This window comes from Centropristis striata, chromosome 5, assembly GCF_030273125.1.
Source record: "Centropristis striata isolate RG_2023a ecotype Rhode Island chromosome 5, C.striata_1.0, whole genome shotgun sequence".
NCBI lineage: Eukaryota > Metazoa > Chordata > Actinopteri > Perciformes > Serranidae > Centropristis > Centropristis striata.
In genome coordinates, this window is record NC_081521.1 from 10,309,990 (window position 1) to 10,334,989 (window position 25,000).

The 25,000-nt window shown below is 36.6% G+C and overlaps 1 protein-coding gene across 2 annotated transcripts in view; it reads right to left on the bottom strand.

The window, feature by feature from the left end:
• usp19 (ubiquitin specific peptidase 19) overlaps nt 1-25,000 on the bottom strand; it is a 55,219-nt gene that overhangs the window by 18,213 nt on the left and 12,006 nt on the right. The window contains exons 4-16 of one of the 2 annotated variants that reach the window (XM_059333797.1): nt 23,216-23,352; nt 21,895-22,503; nt 16,750-17,134; nt 14,957-15,113; nt 14,776-14,847; nt 12,118-12,233; nt 8,802-9,034; nt 7,800-7,992; nt 5,702-5,835; nt 4,252-4,410; nt 2,051-2,161; nt 1,825-1,935; nt 1,569-1,670 (exon numbers count right to left, since the gene is read on the bottom strand). In XM_059333797.1, the coding sequence (XP_059189780.1) occupies nt 1,569-1,670; nt 1,825-1,935; nt 2,051-2,161; nt 4,252-4,410; nt 5,702-5,835; nt 7,800-7,992; nt 8,802-9,034; nt 12,118-12,233; nt 14,776-14,847; nt 14,957-15,113; nt 16,750-17,134; nt 21,895-22,503; nt 23,216-23,352 (2,519 nt within the window). Of the gene's footprint in view, nt 1-1,568; nt 1,671-1,824; nt 1,936-2,050; nt 2,162-4,251; nt 4,411-5,701; nt 5,836-7,799; nt 7,993-8,801; nt 9,041-12,117; nt 12,234-14,775; nt 14,848-14,956; nt 15,114-16,749; nt 17,135-21,894; nt 22,504-23,215; nt 23,353-25,000 lie in introns of both variants that reach the window. The other variant, XM_059333796.1, reaches the window with a different exon arrangement.

The following is a 25,000-nucleotide window of genomic DNA, read 5'->3' on the forward strand; positions in this document are numbered from 1 at the left end:
TCTTTTCTCTGTTTCTTTACATCTCTCCCTCCACGCCTGTTTCAGTGCTGCACTCTTGTTTATTTGTGGGAAAAAAAACAAAAAAGGAGAAAATGCAGCGTTAAAGCATGGTGGAGAGAGCAAGCTCGCTAGAAGTTGTCATTCGTCTGGAAATGGCAAAGTGCTTCCCTTCACTGTGACAAAGAGCCTGTGTATGAAGCATTAAATTGTTAATTTGACAGCTTTAGCAGCTGAATCTCCATGCTTCGTATTAGTCAACAGCTTGTTTGGTCGTTACTGCAAAACCAAGTGAGTCTAGCAAGTTGGTCTATACTGGGGCTGTGTGGTGGGACAATGAATACATTGCATGTCAGCCACAGACGAGTACATAAGAAGATGTTTTAATTTTTTGGATGATTGTTATGCCCATTAGGCCCTGAGAGCTCAGGCTGGCACCAAGAAGACAGCAACAGCTGTAGGACCATATTCAACTAATAATAAATCAAAACTGTTTTTGTGACTTATTTTGATTCTCGGGCAATAAAGATGGTCTGTTAATGAGAGAAACTTGAATTGAGTAGGCATACAGTTGTATTTTTGTTAAATAGGAAAATAGGTATGAGAATATTTACATGTTTGACATTTTTAATGTCTATTTATGAGCCTAGAAAGCTGAGAGACAGCTGATACTATGGTGAGGGGTGGGGCCCTGGGATACACACACCTTAAAATATATATTGCTGACGATGTCCGGTTGGAAAATTGTAACATATTGCCCATGCCTTGTTTATACAGAAGTTAGCCTGCCAACAGTGGTTACTACGGCTGGGCAATATGTCCATATAAAAGATATATATCAATATCTTTTTAAATGTGATATGGAATTAGACCATATCACATATATCAATACAGTTCAATTTTGTGCTGTGACCCAAACAGAAATATTTATTATTATTATTCATTTTTTGTTTGTTTGTTTGTTTGTCTGTTTTCGCCATGTGGCTTTGTACCGGTGTATCATCGTTTTCATTGTTGTTGTTGTGGTTGTCCTTTATATTATTTATGTTATTTGTGTGTACATTATGTCTAATTTGTAAAAATGTTTCCGAGTCTTTGTTGTCTAGAATTGTGTTTTAGTGTCTTGTTTTCATATTGTGGCTCCTAATAAGTAATCCACTGTTCTTTTTTGTTTATTCGTTAATATAAAAAAAATTAAAAAAATTAAAAAATTAAAAAATTTGCGCTGTGACCCTCGCTCCAGGCAAGCTGAAGCTAGATTTTTTTTTTTTTCATTTAAATGTGCACTTTAAATGAGCTTTGATTTTTTTTTTTTAAAAAAGGTACTCCTGTTGTTATACAGTATTTATTTCACTTAAATAAACGGTTTCAATAAAACTACTTGTGACATGTCATATTTGGCTTTGACTTCTCTCATATATCGGGATATATATATCGTATATAGATATTCAGCCTAAATACATAGGGATATGACTATTGGTCCATACCGCCCTAGTGGTTACAGTTCTTTGCATTGGCAACTGTACACATAAGAAAACCAAAGAGTGAAATGAACATGTGAAATATCAAACCTCTGCCAGTCTGAGGTTCTCCGGTTTGACCCTGACACTCCTGGAGATGGACTCGAGGACTTCAGCAGTGCTGGAGTTCTCCTTGCTGACACTGACCAGAAACTAAGAAATATATTCATAAAAGTAGATTAGAGAGTGGGTCATATAGAAGATATATTTACATTTTGTCAGATAAGCCACATTTCTGCATGACATTGTTCATTGACCCTGAGCAGTATGTTTGAATGGAGAGTGGAAACCAGTTAGTTTATCTTACCTTAATGGGTTTTTTATGAGGTTCCTTAGCAAAGTAGAAAACTGAGAGCACCTTTTGTTTCTGGGGCAAGGGCACGGGCAGGTAGAGGAAAGGGTCAAAGGTGATGGACACCTGAGGAAAAAGACAGAAGTGAAGAGAAGGGAAGGGAAGTAGGTCAGTCGTCACATTTAAAAGCATTTACATGTGGAGAAAGTGAAATATTTAATGGAAAGATATTGTGCGTTACCTTGGAGCATGTGGGGCAGACAAGCTTGGATTTGAACTGGCCTTGGAAGAGGTCCACAATAAAGGAATCATTTCTCATCTTGTGTCTCTGCCATGCCTCCTCCGCCACCACCTGCACCAGCAGACAAAACACATCATCAGCCCAAGGCTTGACAAAAATGTCATTATTCATTATTTCAATAAAAACATCCCCAAACAGGGTTTTTTTTACTTTGTTATCCTGACAAAACTGAGATTTAAACTGAAAGATTCAATTTCAAGTGATTAAACTGAACATTTGTGCATCAGAACAACTTGTTTTTTCAAAAACGGCTGCACAATTTCATATATATATATATATATATATATATATATATATATATATATATATATTAAATTTTATTTCAATTTTTGCAGCTCATACAGACATATATATATATATATATATATATATATATATAAACTTAAATTTTATTTCTTTTTTGCAGCTTATACAGACATATATATATGTATATACAAATTCACATTTAGTCTGCTGTTTTTCATTTGTGATCTGCTTAATACAGCATTAAAGCATATACATCAGGTCAAATATGTATAAATGACATGGTTAAACAAAAGTAACACAAACAAACAATAAGTCATTAAATAATAAACTGTGTAAAATGGAAATAAATCAAATTAAATGAAGTGAAATAAAGTAAAATAAAATAAAGGTAACATGAAATTATTGCATTAATATGGTCATGGCAGGTCTCCATCTGCTAACAAATATATCTTTTGGAAGCCTAAAGGAGTAAGTTATTTGTTCCATGTGATAGATTTCCCAGACGTTCTCAATCCACATATTGTATATTGGAGGGTTGGGTTTTTAAAAATTATATTTTAATATTATTTTCCACTTTCACCTCATTAGCATTTTTAACCATCTTCAGTCCTGATCATAACTACCAAATATTCATTCATTTTCTGAATTTTAACCATTTGAAATGGCAGATGGTTTACATAATCCTTATGTTGAGTTTTTTTCCTCCTTTCCTCTCCTCACATTGTGCTGTATTTCTTTCTCTTCATCTCTGTCTTCCTGTCCTGTTCACTTCTGTCATATTGTTTGTGTGTGTTTTATACGTTTTGGACGGGTTGATGGCAAATTTCGTTGTACTACCCTGTGCAATGACAATAAAGGCTTTCTGATTCTGATTCTCTCTATTTTGCATGATAGAAAACCTTCATAAAATTGATTCATTTCCTGTATACTAGATGCTTGCAGGATTTTTTTTTCCAGACTGGGTTCTGTAAGTGATTAGCAGCATGCATGACTGATTTTGATGTGTTGAATCAAACACTGCAGTGCTTCATAACAGCTGAAAAAACTCCAGTGGAAACCAGGTAAATATAATGTATTTGCCCCATAGGGCAAACATGAGAAATATGGTAAAAACATAATGTTGAAGTTATGGCTCTGATTGAAACTCTGATATAATACAAAGCATTACTGTATGCTGTAATGGTTGTGGGATCAAAAATAGTTTGAATGGGTTTCCGTGGAGGCTTCTGTGTTTTGGTTTTGCATTTCGTTTATCATAGAGTTATTATAGGAGCCGAGCTTGAACTCCCAAATTAAATTAAATTATTTTCATTTTGAGAGAGACTGAAGTATCTTCTACACAATCTTGGATTAGAGAAATGGCAATGTGTGTTACATTAGAAGACCTGACGTATGTAATTAGGGTTAAAGCGCAAGAATTTGAAGAGGTCCCTTAATGGACTTTCTCAAGCAACAGTAGATTATATTTATCTGTAAGGCTATTGAGTGTAACCGCTTTTAAATGTATTTATATTTATTTATTATTATTATTTGTAATTATTGTTAGAATAAAATTGTTAGTATAAATATTTTATGTATGTACTTTAAATTTTTTTATTTATTTTGTATGTATGTGTATGCAGCGAGGTTTGCCTGCTTTTCATTGTGCAACTAGTTCTTACTACTAGTTCTCTTCTTATTGAAAATGAATTAAAAAAATGTTCAAAAAAAAAAGAAATGTTTTTTTTTTTAAACTTTAGACTCTTGCCAAAATGTATGTTATAAAAGCCAGAGGTGTTGCCAATAATGCACAAGGGTTTAAAAACAAGTGACTGATCTCAGCAGCAAACAGCAAAGCTTTTCCTGCCAGAGACTTCAAAACCAGACCACCTTTAAATATCTCAAAAAACACCCACCTCATCCAGACGTCCATCAGAGTCGACCGTCTCTGTGTAAGGTTTATTCTGGATGCGATTCAAGTCCTCGTGGAGCCCATCCAGCAAAAAAGCCATGAACTCCTGGGCATCGTGCTGGGCGTAGCCTGTAAACTGACTGGCTTTACTGGCCACAATCGCCTGTGCAGTTACAAACAAAGAGGAAGGAGAAGGCAGATTAAAACACTGATCATCCACCTTTATGCAGACGACACTGTGGTATACTCAATATACTCAACCCCTGAGTCAAGCCATCAAGGAGCTTCAGGTTGGATTTAAACAACTTCAGATCTCACCAAGTGGCCTCAAGTTAGCTCTAAATGCAAAGAAAACCATGACCTTTACTAAGACACAGTCCAAAAGCAAAAGTGATGTAAATCGCTACACTCAAAGTGGAGGTGTAACTGAAAAAGTGTCATCATTTAAGTATCTGGGTTTTTGGCTTGATGAGAATTTGTCTTATAAAACCCATATAGAGAACCTTAAAACCCTAAAAAAAGCTGAAACCAAGGTTAGGATTTTATTTTCTAAATAAGGCTTGCTTCACTATGTTAGCCAGGAAAAAACTTGTACAGGCTACCTTCTTAAGTGTACTGGATTATGGGGATGATCTCTATATGCATGCTACATCTTCTACTCTCCATCTATTAGATACTGTATACCACAGTGCACTACTTTTCATCACTAATTCTGGTCCTCATACTCACCACTGTGTGCTGTACAGCTTAGTCAACTGGCCCTCACTTAATTTACGCAGAAAACCCCATTTGCGCATCTTCATCTACAGGCCATACTGGGTCTCCTCCTGTTTTACTGATGTAACCTCCTGACACAGATCAATAGCAATGATCAGCGGCGTTCCTCTAAATGGATCACCTACCATGTTCCTAGAGTCCTCACTGAGTGAGGCAAAAAAGTCTTCTCCTACATTGCCCCATGGTCTTGGAGTAATCTGCAAACTGTGTTACATTTTACAGACCTATTGTCCCTGAGAAAATTTAAAGCAATTCAAACGGTCCATGTTACTGAAAAGTGCACTTGTTTTACCTGAGTTGGATTCAGTCCCTTTCTGTATGCATAATTGTGTATAGCCTATTTTTCTTTTCTGCTGTTTTTACTATATGTTGCCATGTTTTGTCACTGTCATTTTAATCTGTAACTGGCAGCCAATCTTGGCCAGGTCTCCCTTGAAAAAGAGATTCCTATCTCAAGGGACTTCCTGGTAAAATAAAGGTAAAATAAAAATTGTCTGTTGTCAGCTCAAATGTTCAGTTGTTTCCCCTGAGGGAAATTTGAATGTTTAACAATGTGATCCAGGCAGTCAAAGACAGATTGCATACTTCTAAAGTAAAACACCTCTATGAAGGAACAGCAAGTACGAAAGATTAAGTGAATAATTCATGAAGGAAATCTCAAGATGCTGCTTGTATACCTTGAGTTTTGATGGTTGGAAGGCATGATGTGTTCCTTTCCAAAGGGCCCTGAGCAACACAGCGAAGCCTATGGCTAGCCTGCCTCCTGTTCCAAGCGGATTATTGCAGTTGATTTCTGCCTCAAATGCTCGATCTGCAGGGGGCACAAAAATACAGCCGTGAGATAATGGATGCAGACATCAATCACAGAAGTCACTTGGAGCTTTGACCAAGATGGAGATGAAGCATGGACACGTGGAAAGTTATCATAGAAAAACTACCTTGGAACAATTCGATTAGGATTAATGTGAAAACAAGCCTGAAACACTATTGAGACACGGTGAGTGAAAATAGTTCAGATAAATCTTTCATCTAACTGAAATGTAAGGAATGTCTGTCTGACTGACTGGAGAGCCCTATTAACTGTTACATTGCTGAACGGCATGCTGGGTACTGGACACTCTTCGCCAGAGTGCATTCAAGAACAGATGGAGTAAGAGAGACTGGACAAAAACTAAAATGTAGTAGTATGCAACTTTTAACTTTATTTCCCAAGAAATAGCCTGGTCCCAAATAGGTTGTTGATAGCAAACAACATGGAAAAAAATATTAAACCAACCTTGTTTTCTTCAATTAATTGTTAATTTTGATGCCTGGTACAAATAAAGGTGCATTTGGTTGGACAAATATAATGACAACAACAAACAAAAGCTCATTAGAGTTTGATTTAAGAGCTGATATCTAGACATTTAACATTGTTTTATTGACAATGATTTTGGTTATTATCAAGAAAACCACGGAAAATGTCTAGATATCAGCTCTTAAATTAAACTCTAATGAGCTTTTGTTTGTTGTTATAATTATATTTGTCCAAACAAATGTACCTTTAGTTGTTTGTCTAATAATTTTTTCCACGACTGTATATATTCTTTCACTGCTGGGGGACGCAAATATGTATTGGCCAATGGCAAGGCAGCAATACCTTTTCCATGCATTTTTTTTGTTAGTTCATCAAACATCATTGCAACATTATGTCACTCTACGGTCAGACTGCAGCCTGAAGTGACCCAAATCCAATTTTTTCGCCCCTATGCGACCTGCATCTGATCTTTTAATGACAGTCTGAACGACACAGATCCGATTTTTTCAAATGCAATCCAGGCCACTTGGATATGTGGTCCAAAAACCGATACATATCTGATCTTTTGACATGCGACTCCAGTCTGAACGGCCAGGTCGCATTCATCATACATAGGCTTACTGCTGGCGGCCATGTTTTCCGCTACTTCCGTAAACACTGAGCACGCCCGCTGCGTGTGACGTCGCCGTGTCCTACAATGCGCATGCGGGACACTTTTGGTACGTTTAAAGTTCACACTGGAGATCACATACAAGTCGCATTTAATTGGAAATGTGAACGACCTTGCAAAAAAAATCGGATTCCACAAAAAAATCAGAATTGAGCATTAAGCCCTGCTGTCTGAACGTAGCCTAAGATGTCAGCTGATCATTTTGGAAAACAACTGCACGTTGCTAACCAAGCTAGCTAATATTGTAGCGTCATTCTGGCTCCTGAACATTTTAAATGTACAAGGCTCAGTTTGTGTTGCAAGAATTTATCCTCCTTGTCTTTGCTTCTGGTTATTGCTTCATGAATGTAAGAAAATATAGACTCTATAGTCCTTTATAAATGTATATGTGATATATAGCAGTTTAATCAGCTCATGTATCTTCCCTACATTCATCATGTCCAAAGTGACTTTAATTTTGCAGCAACTATTCCAATATGTTAAATGCTTGAACTGCAGAAACTCAAGTCTTTTTTTGCATACTCAGATAAAACCAGAGGAAGTTACAGTCCTCATTATATTGGCCCCTGTGGACCACTTGGAACCACTTTTGTGCCCATGTTAACAGTGGCTGGGACTAATATGCAAGCAGAGGCATCCAATATAACCAGAATTAACGAGGCAATAATTATAACCGCATTATCTTTACAAAGATGTAATGTAATAGAATGTAATAGAGTCAACATAAAAACATTTTATCAGATTGGCATATGATATACCTGTACTCATTTTAATTTATATTTTATATGGGTGAGTAGATGCTGTTTACCATGGAAATAATCCCTGAGTTCTCTGGTGTTGGACAGGGATTGGATGACGCTGTTCATGAAACAGGTGTTGCCGAGGTTGACCAATCCTGTAAAACCAGGCAGGCACACTTTCTTCTCCTCCTCTTCTTCATGGCGCTCGTTGCTGGCAGGAGGTGCGTGAGTCATGGGCTGCACCATGCAGGTCGGTTTGGGCTGAGACGGCAAAGATTTACACAATCATTTCATTTTCATTGTCACAGTGAATCAAGTTTATATTGTCAATGTCTCTCCTGTTCCAAACTTTCTCTTTGCAAACAACACAATAAATACAACAGTACTCTCCTTTGAGATACCTCAAGTCTCAACAACAAAGATTCCTGGGAATCTTTGTTGTTGAGAGTTTGAGGTGGAAAGCACAAATACGAGAGTTCATACACCTTAGCAGTGGTCAAATTCAAGCATTTTTCAAGGACTTTCAAGGTAAATTTTCAGGTTTTTCCAGTATCTTACACCTGTTATAAATTGCATGTTTTAGATGAGTACTTACATACTAAAAAGGAGGAGATTTCACTGAACCATACCAACAGCGATGGTGTTACACTTTTAGGAGGAACGGTCTTCATTTCAGATAGGCTTCTCATTATTGTTTACATTGAACATGTGATTATCTATAGTCTATAGATGGATATAGTCAGATTGCAAGAGAAATACAGTAAGAATTTCAAAATTTCAAAATATGCTATTGCTACACTTAATGGCAAAAATTGCACTGGTCTGTTGGACTTGAACAAAAATAAACAATATTTTTGTTGCTTAAGCTTAAGTATTCAGTCATTATTCAATGGTATACTAAAAAATCCATGTGAAAAAAATTACTTCTCACTGTTCTCAGGTCAAATATTTATATGCGATTAAAATGTGATTAATTTCGATTAATTAATTACAAAGCCTCTAATTAATTAGATTAATTTTTTAATCAAGTCCCGGCCCTAAAATAAACCTAAACATGTCTTTGTGCTCACCGTGGTAACAGTGGGCTCTGGCTTGGTGATGGCAACATGCTCAGAGACAGTGCGAGGAGCCACAGTGTCCAGACCGCCATCCTCCACTCGGGAGGAGGCCTTAGGGGGCTTGGGTTTCTCCTCTCCCACCCTGGGAGGCTCCTCCTTGGCTGGCAGGCTGTGCTGGCTGCTGCCTGGCTGGCTCTTCTCAATGCAGGAAGGGCTGGAGGGCACAGCAACCTTGGCGCCACCCACTGCACCTTAAACAGAGGACAATAGAGTCTGTGGTGAGAAAATAAGGTCTGCAGCAGGAGGCTGAGCAGTAGCGGACAATAAAGGTGTCAACTTTTATGTGGATAACATTTAGCATTTAAAGCCTTTTTATTAACCCTCTGATGCACAACATGGGTCAAAAATGACCTGCATTCATTTCCCATGTTTATCTTTTTAAATTAATTTATGTTATGATCGAATAGTCCAAATATTCTTTGAATATCTTTTTTATTACAACCGATCATAATATATATATATATATATATATATATATATATATATATATCCATACTATATGAAGAAAAATAGTTTTGTATTATACAGTTTTACACACATGGGTCAAAAATGACTAATTCATCCAAATTTGATTTAAAATGAAATGACCTAATACTATAATAATAATAATAATAATAATAATAATAGTAAAAAGACACAAAATGACAAAAAATACACAGAATTACCAAAAAAGAAACAAAATTATTAAAAAAAAAGAAACAAAATGACCAAAAAAGACACACAATTATTTAAAAAAAGACACAAAATTACCAAAAAAAGTAATAAAAAGGGACCTTCCACACACAACATGGTAAAGTGCCATTCATATAAAACTCACATTAAACTTTCATATAGAGGTGGGGGCCACAAAATATCGTCACGAGGGCCACAATTGGCCCACGGGCCGCAAATTTGACACCCATGCTTCAGACCCATGTTGTGCATCAAAGGGTTAAGGCATACTACATATGCACACATACATAATACTAAGCTACTTAAATTAATTTAGCATAATTTATAATAATTTCATAAAATCAGACCAATTTAAACTGATTCCTAGTTAATATACAAGGTCCCTACACCTTTTCCAAAGTCAAATTCAAGCAGTTTTCAAGTATTTTCCAGGTGCATTCAAGGTAACGTTTCATGTTTCAACATGTGTCGCTTGTTAACAAGTGATCTTTGCATCATACATTACCTAAATTTCATGCAGTTTCAAGCACATTATTTAAGTTTTTCAAAGATTTCAGACACCCATAACAACCCAACTACGGTACTTAAACTGCTACTTAAACTATAGGATAATTCCCATATTTTGCTGTTTAGACATGAAACCTGGGTAATGATTTAAATGTGTAGGTCTGCAACTACCAGACTACTACATTTTATTTTTGTATGTTGGAGCAGTGATTCCCAATTAAATAGATTGTATATTCAAAAAAGCATAAGTTTATCAGTTTCAACATAATATATTGTCTTTCTACCATTTTCAATTGAATAAATGTCACAAAGGATGAGAAAATCACCACATTCTATTTAACTTACATTTTTAAACAAGGTCCCACCTTTTTTTGGAATTGGGATTGTAACATACATATAATGTATGCATGTCCACAAATTTGTTCTAAACTGACCGGGGTTGTTGATGAAGGATACTTGAGTTCATCTAACATGCATCTTAAAGAAAAGGTAAGGAACCATATATGGTTATGTATATCTTTGGTACCAATTTTACTAAGAAAAGCAGGGTTTCCTTAAAAGAAGTTCCCTTCATATACAGTCATGGAAAAAATTATTAGACCACCCAATTTTCCATGTTTTTCTTGATAATGATTTTGGTTATTATCAAGAAAACCATGGGAAATGTCAGCTCTTAAATGAAACTCTTATGAGCTATTTTTGTTGTTGTCATTATATTTGTCAAAACAAATCTACCTTTAGTTGAACCAGGCATTAAAATGAACAAGAAATTTAAGAAAAGGGGTGGTCTAATACTTTTTCCATGACTGTATTCAGTGTGCATTTAAAATTACAAATTTTAGTTTCCATATATTTGGAATCACACTTTACACACATTTTTGGCGTGTTCAGTTGACCTGTGTGTTGTCACTTATTTTCCTTTAATTAGAGAAGAAAATTAAATTTCTGGAATACTTCCAAGTAAACTTATTGAGAGGTCATTTAGAAATGACAGACTGATATAATAAACTGTTACTGTTCTTTATTCCCACTTGGAAACATCTGATGGGCTCTCAAGGGCATCAAGCCTGGAGTGTCTCACACTCACACAAAGTCTGTAAGCCACATAAGGCTAACAGGAGAGACACCCATATCTACTTACTAGCTAAGTTACCAAGTTCAAATTCCTGTTACCGAGAGCACCCCTAAAGTACACATACACTTGCATCAGACAGACAGACAGACAGACAGACAGACAGACAGACAGACAGACAGACACACACACAGACACAGACACACACACACACACACACACACACACACACACACACACACACACACACAAAAATTCTTCTTTGTGATTAACATTAGGAATATAATGAGAGGTTAGGGTTGGGCGATATAGCCAGAAAAAAAAAAAAAAAAAGAGCATGTAAAAGGTATTTTGTGTCCCTGGACTTTTGTTCTTCTTTTTGTCATGGTACTGAATAGGGCTTGGCGATATATATCGATATGAAAGATACATCGATATATTTTTTAATGCGATATGGAATTAGACCATATCGCATATATCGATATAGCTTAAATTGTCTTTCTTTCTTTATATATATATATATATATATATATATATATATATATATATAAAAATGCAGCCCTTACTTGGGTTTGTCATATTTAGTTATTTTGTAATGTTTGTTATTCTTTTCTGATATAAATATATTTATTTCAGAAAAAGATTGGCCTATTGTATTTCATAGACAATTGTTATTGAAGATTTTTTTAAATTTAAACGTGCACTTTATGGAGCTTTGATTTAAAAAAAAAAAAAAAAAGGTACTCCTGTTGTTATACAGTTTTTATGTTCACTTAAATAAACAGTTTCAATAAAACTACTTGTGACATGTCATATTTAACTTTGACTGAACATTTGCTCTCACTTTGCAATAACAATATTGGGATATGACTTTTGGTCCATATCGCCAAGCCCTAGTATTGAAAGAGGTTTCAAGTATTGTTTTTTTCTTATACTAGTCTTGTATGAAAGTGTAAAATTCTGGTATTATGACCTAATTACTAGATAGTGTTGGCAAGTAGAATCCTGGCAGCAGACCTTGTGTGGCGGGGGCCTCCAGACCCCCCCAGCGCTGGCTGTGTCTCTTCTTCAGAGTGATGTCCAGTCGGGACGGGGTGAAGGAGTAGCTGCACTGCTCAGGCTGGATCAGGTTCCTGAAGCACGAGTGACAAATGTACATGGGTCAGATTCAAAAAGAGAAGGAGACAACAGAAAGAGGGACAAAAGGGTACAACTCACCACCAATCTGCTTAAAAAACATTTAATTATGACTCAGAAAAAGTCATCTACCTGCATCTCATATGAGTGTGCCTTTTTGTTTAGTTTTTATTTGTTCTTTGTTTTTTTTTAAAATGAAGATTAATTTTAAAATTAAGACTAATTTTAAAATTGAGATGCATTTTAAAACCCACTTTTATTTATTGGTTTTTACCCAGCATGAGACTCGCTTTGTTTTAGTTGTTTTTGCTTGTTTTGTTTTTATTGTTGGTCTGTCCTGCCATGTACAGCACTTTCTATCAGCTAACGCTGTCTTAAAGGGCTCTATAAATAAAGTTGATTTGATTTGAAAGTCTGGACCTGGTTGTGATTTTAATGTTTAAACCTGTAGCCTTATTTTTATTTTTTTTGCTCCTGTTATATTTTACTCACTGTGGCTTGTTTTTTTTCACTAGAAGATATAAGCCCTGCTTCTCTATGGAAACAGCACAATCATTGACAGAAGTTATAGTGCCATAAATCATTAGAGGAAGATTTATTTAAGTTTTTGTTTTGACTGTTGGCTTCAGCCAAATCATTCATGGCTTCCCTGCAGATTTTAAGATTTCTTACAGGATCTAGAACACTTCATTTTAGCAGAAATTTTAAGTAAGAACTGTATAGTAGGGCTGGGCAATATATCGATATAAAAGATATATCGATATATTGTTAAATGTGATATGGAATTAGATCATATATCGATATAGTTCAAATTTGCACTGTGACACTTGCTCCAGGCAAGCTGCATCTTTTATTTAAGATACCCGTTTTATTTAAATGTGCACTTTATGGAGCCATGATTTTTTTTTTTTTTTTTTTTTTTTTTTTTAAAGGTACTCCTGTTGTTCTACAGTATTAATGTTCACTCAAATAAACAGTTTCAATAAAACTACTTGTCACATGTCATATTTGGTTTTCACTTTGAACATTTGCCCTCACAATATATCGTATATCGAAATTCAGCCTCAATATATCTGGATATGACTTTTGGCCCATATCACCCAACCCTACTTTATAGTAAAGTGACTTTGATGAAATATCACAATTTTAAGGACTTATTTGAACACTATTGCTGATGGCAACAGCATAACAGTTTTTAAAATGTAATATATTTATATATATATATTTTTTTTTTTTTAATAAACCATGCTTTTAAATCTGCTGGACGGTTAAGGGCTTCAGGGGGTTAATAAATGGCATGATTTCTTCTTGAATAATAATCAAATTTTTAGAAATTGTAAAAATAATCATACATTTTATTTGTTTCATGCTATATAAAAGTACTCAAAGACACTTTTATATAAGAAAGGACAATAGCAGGAAACAGTAAAAAGCTATAAACTTTGAACTTTGAACAGTACAAACCGAAACAACCACAACACAAGTACTTCAGTAATACGACACAGGATTAATGTCTCATGATGCTTTCTACACTGCATAGAATTTAACTGAAATTTAAACAGTAAAATGAGGTGATTGGAGCCTCTGGCCACAAAGTACTCGCTTTGTACATCTGTGTCATGAGTTTAACCTGATCTGGCACTAGTGCTTTGGTACCGTGCTTTGTTTAATCATGGCTCACGGCACAAATAAGAGCTCCACAACATGTTGGCGATACTGAGGCCACGTTTATACATAGCAGGGTATTTAGAGAAACAAATATCTCCCCCCCTCCGTTTGTCAAAAAAGTTGTCATTTACATCAACTCGCATGAATACGCCATCGCGCGCCATTATAAGTATGCCAAACCTATTATATGGGCGCAGTGTATGGAGAAGGATAAAGCCATGCAAGCCAATCAGAATCCTTAGAATCTACAACGAATAACACGAGCCACTTCCTGTTCCTTTCAAAACAAATAGATAGAATGAGCATGAGAACCTAAAACCTCCTTTCTCCCAGTTGACACGACAACACATAACCAGAGTTTTTCAAATTCTCCACTTTGCCCGGAGTTTTTAGAAATAATCGGTTTCCGTGATAAAAACGGGGTCTTCGTGTAAATGAAAGGCCAAACCGCATGGAAATATCTGCTTTTTCCCTTCATGTAAACGGGGCCTGATTCTGGCTAAGTGTCCTGGAACAAATCAGTTCACAGAAAGACAAGCAGTAAAGAAGATAAAAAAAGATAATGGGTAAATGGGGTGCACTTATATAGCGCTTTTATCCAAAGCGCTTTACACTACACACTACGCTCACATTCATACTGGTGGCCGAGGCTACCAGGGCACACTGGTGCCACCTGCCACCATTGGGAATTCATTCACACACCGATGAACGCAGCATCGGGAGCCATTTGGGGTTCAGTATCTTGCTCAAGGATACTTCAACATGTAGGCTGGACGAACGCTCTACCAACTGAGCCACAGCCGCCAACTGAGCCACAGCCGCCATTATATAAAAGTCACATGACTGGAAACAGTAACTGCCGACACTTACCTGAGTTTGACTTGCCACTTGAAGACTGTGTTTGGTCCACAATCTGAATGAAGCCGCAGAAAGTTACCATCACTGTGAAAGGACGACACAGACAGGTCAGTGACTGCTTGGGTTTTGAAGAAATTACAGCCTGCTGAAATGGTGCAACCATGACTTATTGTAGCATATTCACATTTATTACCTTGTCTGGAAGATGAGGGTGAAGTCCTGTTCCCTGAAGATGACCCTGGTTGTGTCCCTGCAGATCCCCTTCATGTAAACATTAACCACCATCAGGTCGGTGCCCTTCTCGTACGAATCGTTCTTCACAAACTGCAGGTTCACCATCGGCTCTCGGACTGCAGGAAGTTATTACAACAAACTTATATTACACTGAAGAAACCAGTGCTGACAAACTGAAGAAGAACAAACCTGACAATGTACAAACTACTAGTACTTTGTGTGTTTGCTACAGTAATATACTGTATACCGTATTCTCCGTAGCATCACTTTGGTTGGAGTTAGGATTTAAGTTTAGGTTAAGGTAAGGGGGACACATATCGACGGGGGAACAGACTTTGACATAACACCAGTAAAACACCAGGCCTATAAAAGAGGCCGGCTTTTATTTACTAAAAATAGTTTTTACACCCGGTTACTAAATGAGGCCGGTCATTAATAGGGGCTAGGGTTGTCAAAAGTATCAATACTCAAAAAAGGATCAATACTAAAACGTTGTATCCGGATACGATACTCATTTTCAAAAGTATCGATACCATATAACATCTTAAGGAGCGACACCCTTTACAGCCTTTACAGTGAATTTCCACAGGTTAGTGTCTTTCGTTTCAAACTGACCTATTACTGATGTTATTGTGGCTGGTGGCTCGCATTAATGTTGCCCGTGTTATTATTAGCCATTAGCCGCAGCTAGCAATTAAAGGCTGACGTCACGTTAATGATTATAAACAACGTAAATAAATAAATCAGGCACGTAGTATGCCCATATTACTTAATTGACACAGTGTCAGTATACATAAGCATAGAGTTAATAAGTTTACATCAATGTTGGTGATTGAAAAGTGTTATTTTCTCTCTTGAAGTCCAAGAATGAAGCAGAGAAAAGTCGACCTGCAACCAAACAACAACACACACAGCCGACTCTACGTCTTTTTTATCAAGCTTTCCTTATATTGTGCACAGCATACTAGGGTTGTCACGAATCTAAAATTTTCAACTCGATACCGATACTCAGGAAAATATTCGATACTCGATACCATTTTCAATACCACAAGGATAAAAACAAAGACCCCAAAATTTAACAGAAATATTTTTACTAACAAGAAAAATGCAACATGTTAAAATGAACAGAACCACAGGTTAAATATTTATAATAAAAAACAGTTGTGCAAAAAGAAACTGCAACTATGATAACAAGCTTCAGGTTTGAAGTAGTTCAAAAAATAAATAAATACAATAAACAATAACAATTAGAACAATATTTTCGGCTGTGTGTGTTGCCGTTTGGGGCGTATCTATACTTTTGAAAATGAGTATCGTATCCGGATACAACATTTTAGTATCGATACTTTTGACAACCCTACAGCATACAACCTCAAAATATTGTTCTAATTTTAATCGATAATTGTATTTATTTATTTATGCACTACCTCAGACCTGAAGCGTGTTGTCATAGTTGCAGTTTCTTTTTGCACAACTGTTTTTTATTATAAATATTTAACCTGTGGTTCTGTCAATTTTAACATGTTGCATTTTTCTTGTTAATAAAAATATTTCCGCAAAATTTTGGTGTCTTTGTTTTTATCCTTGTGGTATCGGAAATGGTATCGAGTATCGAATATTTTCCTGAGTATCGGGATCGAGTTGAAAATTTTAGTATCGTGACAACCCTAATAGGGGCCCAGCTTTAAATTGAGGAAATACGGTACATAAAAATGAAAGGCCCTCTGCATTCCCCAAACCTTCTAAACGAACCTTCATGTTGTTTCATCTCAAGAGGAGGCTCCTCCTTGGACTGGTCCCGCTTCTCCTCTCCGTCACAGCTGCCTTGCCTCTGGGCCAGACCAGGGGACTGGCCTTGTTTGGCAGCCGTGCCGACAGCCGATATCGAATCTGCGTCTTTTGATTCAATCTGCTGGCGGATCAGAGTATCCTGCTCTGATTCCTGCTCAACAGGCTTTTTCTCTGGCTCAGAGTCAGTGTTTTGTCCCTGCGATTCCGTAGAAGTAGAGTCCACTTCTTTGTTGAGGCCGACGGGTTGGAGGCAGTCGTTGGTACCAACAGGAGCTGCTGGTTGGCTATCGCTGCCGTGTGCTGTCGCTCCACACCTGTCTGAAGACTGGTTTTGCTTCTCTGCCACCTAAATCAGAAAAACACAAGAGAAATCATACATCAAATCAATTTAGCCAAAATCTAGGGCTCTTTAACCCATTGACGTCTAAAACGCCTGTAAAACCTCTGGGCGATTTTAAAATAAGCCCCTAAAACCTGAAGTTTTTCTGGAAATTCAACAGAAGTGTCAACGCTTCTACTAAATAATAGATTTTTCAGCCTCTGTAGCAGATAGAAATTAAATTCAAAAAGTATTTGAGAGCTTATACAGATACTACAAAACGACGTATCCGCTTTCCAGGCTTCAATAGGTTAAGACTAGGGCTGGGCGATAAATCGATATTAAAAATATATCGATATATTTTTGAATGTGATATGGAATTAGACCATATCGCATATATCGATATAGTTCAAATTTGCACTGTGATCCTTGCTCCAGGCAAGCTGCTGCTTTTATTTAGGATATTTTTTATTATAGTTCAAATTTCTTTTATTTCTTCATACATAAATGCTGCCCTTACTGGGGTTTGTAGCTGTAAGTATATTGTTTGAAGATAAAGTTTTTAAAAGAGGTTTTGCCTAGGAGGCGTTTATAATGCATAGTGATTATAAGATCACATGTTTTAAAATTCATGTTTGTAGTTAACATTAGGAATATAATGAGAGGTTAGGGTTGGGCGATATAGCCAGAAAAAAAAAAGAGCATGTAAAAAGTATTTTGTGTTCCTGGACTTTTGTTCTTCATTTTGTCGTGGTACTGAATAGGGCTGGGCGATATATATCGATATGAAAGATACATTGATATATTTTTAAATGTGATATGGAATCAGACCATATCACATATATCAATGTAGCTTACATTTTCTTTCTTTTTATATATATATAAAATATATATATAAATAAATGCTGCCCTTACTAGGATTTGTCATATTTAGTTCTTTTGTAATGTTCATCATTCTTTTCTCATATGAATATACTTATTTCAGAAAAAGATTGGTCTATTTTATAGGCTATTTTTATTTAAGATATTTTTTTATTTAAATGTGCACTTTATGGAGCTTTGTAAAAAAAAAAAAAAAAAAAAGGTACTCCTCCTGTTGTACAGTATTTATGTTCACTTAAATGAACAGTTTCAATAAAAAGGACTTGTGACCTGTCATATTTGACTTTGACTGAACATTTGCTCTCACTTTGTGATAAAAATATTTGGATATATATTGTATATCAATATTCAGCCTAAATATATCGGGATATGATTTTTTTGTCCGTATCGCCCAGCCCTATTTAAGACCCAGTATTTTTTTCTAGACGCATATCATTTCTACAAAACTGAAACAAAACACAATTTAAGCACATTGTTTCTTCAGAAAGTGTCTAATCATGTAATCATTCATAACAATTCAACAATTCAAATATTTAAAATACAAAGAATATTAATGAAATTAATGTCTGTTTATGTCTGTCTACTTGTGTGTCTATGTGTGTATGCAATGTTTCTCGTCCTGTTTGAGTTGGTAATTTAAAGAACACAATCATAAACAGTAGTAATGCTAAATTATTTCTAATAATATAGTTGATAGAAATATTACTCCAGAGACGCTGCAGAGCTCTGAGGCCTGAGTGGGGTCTGAAAGGATGCACTTAGCACTTCCAAGAGAGAAAGGACGAAGGAAGTATGCACCATATGAAACCAAAACATCAGCTTTACTTCTGTTCATTCGGCATAGAAAAACCCACAAAAAAACACTTGCAATAGTGAGACAAACCTAGATTTTTATAACAACGCAGTTGTTAAAAAAAAAAAAAGTATACGTTTTTTATTTCGAATTCCAATTAATGTCCATGTTCTCTACATCCTAGAAATCTTTGAGCCCTGATAGTCTTCTATCCCGGTGTCATTTCATATCTCGATAATAACAATATACTTTTATCATGATCTATACAGTCGTGGCAATAATTATCATTTTCCATGGTTTTCCTGTTAACCAAAATCATTACCAAGAAAACCATAATGAAATAGATATAGATATCAGCTCTTAAATTAAACTCTTATCAGCTATTTTTATTGTTTTCCTTATATTTGTCCAAATAAATGTCCCTTTAGTTGTACCAGGCATTAAAATGAACAAGAAAGCAAGGAGAAAACAAGGGTGGTCTCATCATTTTTTCCATGACTGTATACCGCCTCTATGGTCCGCTCCAGTTTCACACCGATAAGGATCAGAATGCAAATTGTCCTCCAAATGTCATTGCCATTGTAATGTTGGGCCACTGGTATCAATATCAGCCCGTTCTTTCACGAGAGCTGAAGCATCTGCAAAGTTGACTTTTTTGACACTAGCTGCTGTGCCGACACCTCACTACACTGCACACTCAGGCAAGCTGCTGTGTGAACTATCTGTTGGTAGCACAGAGTTCATTTGCAGAAGCAGTAATCAAGCAGCGTGTTTGCCTTTAATAATGTTTACTAATGAGTCTCTTCCAAGCTCTGAAGAGGCAGAACCCACACAGGCCAGATGGCGTACTGGCTCTAATCTCATTCAATCATGGCATTGAGTGGTGTGAGGAAAATATCCAATTGTGCTCTCCAGAAATTAAATTCCAGTTCTTTAATTATGGTCTATATAATTTGAAATTACATATGTTTATACTGATATACAATTAAAATAAATTCTTCAAAACAAACTGCAAAACCTCTTCAACAAGCAATTTTATGCTGACTGAATAGTTTCAACCTCAGAGCATGACTTCTTCAAGACGTCAAAACCGAAAAACGTTTCATGTTCAATTTAGTGTGTCAACTCTTTTTCAGCAAAGGTTAAAAAAAACACATCGACCAAGTGTTATTTTCCCTTTTTTTGCAGATGTTTTCAAATTATGCAGTGTGCATTCAGCATTTTAATGTAATCTTTTGTGTTTAAAGTTTTTTTTTGTGATTTTTGTGGGTTTTTTGTATTTTGTTGTGCGTTTTAAATTTTTTTTTTTTTTTTATGCGTTTTATGTGTGTTTTTAAATGTGTTTTTTTGTCATTTTTTGTGTGTTTTTATGGGGGTTTTTGTGTGCGTTTTATGTAAAAAATGTATGCGTTATCGATGTGTTTTTATGTTTTTTTATGGGTTTTTTTGTTTTAAAAAAATGTGTTTTGTGTGTTTTTTGTCATTTGTTTGCATGTTTTCGGTGTGTGTGTTTTTTTTTGTGTTCAAAATGGTGATCCAGTAAGTCAAACTGAAAAAATGATCAGGTCATATAGGTGAGGTTGTGCTGAAAAAAAACCCCAACAAGTGGTTTATACAGAATGAAAAGGAGTCAAAACAGCCCAAGACTCCACAGAGTTAAGAACCTCAACATCTAATTAAACTTTTAAAATTACTAGTGAAGCCCACATTCAAAACTATATTACATTTGTGGTAAACTTAACATTACTCATTAGTATCCACTTGTAACTATGACACTCGAAAGTAACATATACTACAGCCACATAATTAGGAAATAATGACACACTGCTATGTTGGAGTCTGCTCTTGTGTAATCATTTTAAGAGAGAACAAAATTAAACTATGACACATCAGATAACTTTAGAGCTGAAATAAACTCACTCAACCTATTAGTACCATAGACAGAAAGTCACAACTATTCTGACGTGCAACTAAGTAATTTAAGTCATTTTTAAGCAAAAAGCCCAAAGGTTCTCTGGTTTATCCTCACATGAATATTCTTATTTTTTATTTTAATACTTATTATTTTTTTATCAGTTTTATCTGATTTCTGTGATATTTAACTTCATATCTTTGAATTTTAGAGTTAATTGATAATAAACAATCCTGCAGTTGAATATCAGACTAATATTACAGTTGACAACTCTGCACTGCAGATGCTCAAGCTAACGTTAGCATTACAGACTGACGTTAAGTAGGCAGGCCTGTCACGATAGTTACTATAGCGACTTATCGTTCGATATATAAAAATGGACACGATAGTTTTTGTGGACTCCATCATTTTTGTTTACATGCGTGTTTGTTTACATTAGCCATTAACATTTTAGCCAGTAGCGCTGCTTCTGTCCCTCTCCTGTCACTCAGCCTGCTCTCTGTGGGAGGCGCGGCTCACACACAGTGTGGACGCTAGCCAGCTGAAGCATAGTGAGTGTGTTAAGTTAAGTTTCCCGACAGCTGCACAACTCCAGAAAGTTTGGTGGAATAAAAGAAATTGGTGCCAAAGCCAGTGTGGTGTGGGAACATTTCAGCTTTCACTGTTCAGCTCAGCAGCTGCACAAACAGTGCAGACGCCATTGCTAACTGCAAAGCGGCCGCTGCTTATTGTAAACAAACCAGCATGCTAACTGTACACAAAGTATCTGCAGAACACAGACCTTGGTTCGGACTTTCAGGTGTGAAAACGCCCTTAAAGGAGCCACGCCACTCTTCATTTATCTAGGATGTTTTAATATTTATTTTCCACATTTCAATTCCAATGTTTAATATCCTTGAGATTTAAAAATCCATTGCTTTGGAAAAGGATGTACTCCACAATACTATCGTTTATCGTGATAGTTTCTGGGAAAATATATAGTCCTAAAAGCGTGTTATCATGACAGGCCTATAAGTAGGTTTTGTTTGTTTGTTTGTTTTGGGCCACACATTAGAGCATGGCTAAAATTGTGCCACTAATATTCAGCAATCAGACAACAAATGCAAACTCTTCATAAATAAGTATGTTTCGATGTGCTAAATGAAAGCTACCCAGCTGGATTGTTCAGAAAGGCGCCCAGGATGTCACAGCTTCTCTCACCTGAGTTTTGTTGGTATGGCTGCCAGCAGCGACGGCAACTTCTGCTTTCTGTTCCTGGCCGCCGCCTCGTCTCTCTGCTCTGTTGTCTCCATCTCTGCGTTGTGTCTGAGGGCTCCGACCAGCGGGCAGGTGTGCGTGTGGCGCTTTCCCACTTGCAACTGTGGACTCTACAGAGTTTGCGTCCCTGTCGGCCGGTGACGTGACCTTCTTGGTGGCCGGGGGCTGTTGCGCGGTGGTGCGCTTGGCGCTGGGCTCCTGAGGCTCGCTTTGTGCAACTTTAACAGGCTTGCTGGTGGTGCTGCTGGTGGTGGTGGTGGTGCTGGTGGTGGTTGAGCCATCTCCGGCTCCACCTTTCCCCCCTACAGAGTCCGTAGTGGCCTTGTCACACGCTGGTTTGTTTTTCAGGCCACGCTTGACACCGCGCTCAGATTTGCCACCGTTGCGTCTGGACTCGCTGTGTGCAGGTGAGGAGGGGGGCGGGGCTTTTGGCTGGGAGGAGGACAGTTTGGGTTTTTCTAATGACTCCAAGGCAACAGGCTTCGTCTCCAGCTCTCTTTCCTTTTCCTTTTTGGTCTCTGTAGGTCCGGCCTCCTTCTCCTTCTTGTTTGACTGAAAAAGTGTATACAGAGGCAAAACATTTTATAATTCAACCTGAGAGCTGAAGAACCCATTTACAGTTTCAATGCAACTTAATTAATATTAACATTAATAATAATAATAATATTATAATTTTAATAACATTTTTGTGACAAAACATGAATGTACTCATTGAAGCACTAATATATATATACAATGGAAAAGTTATCCTACTCCCTCAAAATCAAGACTGACACATTTTCTAGAATATGGTCTAAATGGACTAGGTATGTTGATCATATAGGCCTAAGATCAGATTTTGTTTGAGTCTTTTTTTTTTGTTTTGTTTTGTTGTAATTGTCTATGTATATGCATGTCCCTTTTTCTTTCTTTATTTTCTTTCAGAGAATTAAACTGAAACTCCCTCTTATGTTCGAACTGTTCATAATGTTAATACATTAAAATGTTAAAAAAATGTCAATATATAACTATGGATACAGAATGAAAATCCTGACGCTTATCTTTTCTATGATTTAGTTTACTTTTCTTTTCATTTGCTTTTCCTATGTATCAGGAACCTTTAAATCTAAGAGAAATTATGTTTTGTTTTTAAGAAGGGAAAATATCCTACGTTGTATGTAACCTGTTGGCCTCAATAAAGATAAAAGAAGCACTTATAGAATGTGCTAACAAATATCACATTAAAAAAGGGGTGAGGAGGAATATCCTATGTTATGTGTCTCACCTTAAGCGAAGGCCAGATGTGAAAGGGAATCTTTTTGTGCATGATGACATGCAGAAAACCTCCCTTCTCCTTGTACTGCACTCTGCTGCACGAAGCCTCAATTTCCTCCTGCAACTGGCAGCTCCACTGCCGTCCATCTGAAAAATCGAAAACATGCAATCAGATGTTACTGGGGCAGAACTGGACCCAACAGAAGTGATAAAAATGCAGCAAAGACAGGATAACTCAGCACGGCATTTCCATTACTAGAGGGTTACCCGCTTGAAGGTGTGACTTTAACTGATGATCTTGAGTCAATGATGTTAAATGCAATTCATTATCAATTTACACCTCACTGTGGCTGGTTGCATGCAAATCCTCAAAATGCACATTGAAATTTGTTGATGGAAACAGGACTACAGAGACTTTTTTTAAAGGCTTTTTTTCTTTGGTCTCCTGCAACAGAACTTTAAAGGAGAAGGGGGGGCGGGTCGTCATCGTTTGCCCGTGGTTGAGTGGAAAAAGGAAAGCCCTATAGATCTATGCTTAGTTACTTACTATCATGACATAAAGGCTGTCCTCTGGCAAGCTGAGCTACACATGAACACTGACACAACTGTAGGATTCAATACCTTCCAATAGTATGTAGTTAACAGGTGCGTTTACACTATAGTTGAATACCCAGAATGAGGCGGGTCTCCCTCACAAAAACGCCCTGGCCGTTTATGGGGTAAATGGTAACAGTTAAATAGCGCTTTTATCCAATTAGCTCATTCACACACTAGGGTTGTCAAAAGTATCGATATTCAAAAAGGTATCGATACTAAAACGTTGTATCCGGATACGATATTCATTTTCAAAAGTATCGATACCTAGCCAAGGAATGAACACTAAAGTTATTGTTATTTTTTTTTAATCAAGCTTGCCTAATATTGTGCACAGCATACAACCTCAAAATATTGTTCTAATTGTTATTGTGTTTATTATTGTATTTACTGCAACTATGATAACAAGCTTCAGGTCTGAGATAGTGCAAAAAAAAATAGATAAATACATTTTTTTGCACTATCTCAGACCTGAAGCTTGTTATAATAGTTGCAGTTTCTTTTTGCACAACTGTTTTTTATTATAAATATTTAACCTGTGGTTCTGTTAATTTTTACATGTTGCATTTTAGCAAAGTGATATTCTGTCCTTTCATAGTGCAGTCCAGCTTAATGCCGGTTAATTTACCATCAGCTGCGGACACTTTGTGTACAGTTAGAATGCTAGTTTGTTTACAATAAGCAGCGGACACTGTGCACAGTTTGCGACGGCAGCCGCAGTTGTTGTGCATGCTGTCGAAACTGTCGCTAATCGATTACGCAGTGATCGAAAACCATATGTCACCTCCGAAGTCTCGTAAATCCCTCTGGGGCCTTTTTTTGTAATGGAGACACGCCGAATGAGCGGCCATTTGAAAGGGCGTGGCAGAGTCTTTCCCAGCTGCCATTCTTTACTCTAATGCAGTGTCCCAACCTTTTTCTTGACGGACCCATATTTTTACCATTGTAAACTTTGGCGACCCCCCCAATTGTCCATTGCTTCTATGAAGCCGAACTTAATGTAACTTTCATGGTACCCTCTCTTTTTCTTTTTGAGATATTCAGCATTTTCGTCTCCCTGACGCTTCGCCATTTTCCATTAGCTCTGTGTTTCTGTTGTTAGGCGAGGTTACCGCTAGGTGAGGTTACCACTAGGTGAGGTTACCGCTGTATACTGCAGGAGGGATGTTACACATGTCCTTATTCTCGCGATAGCCTTTAT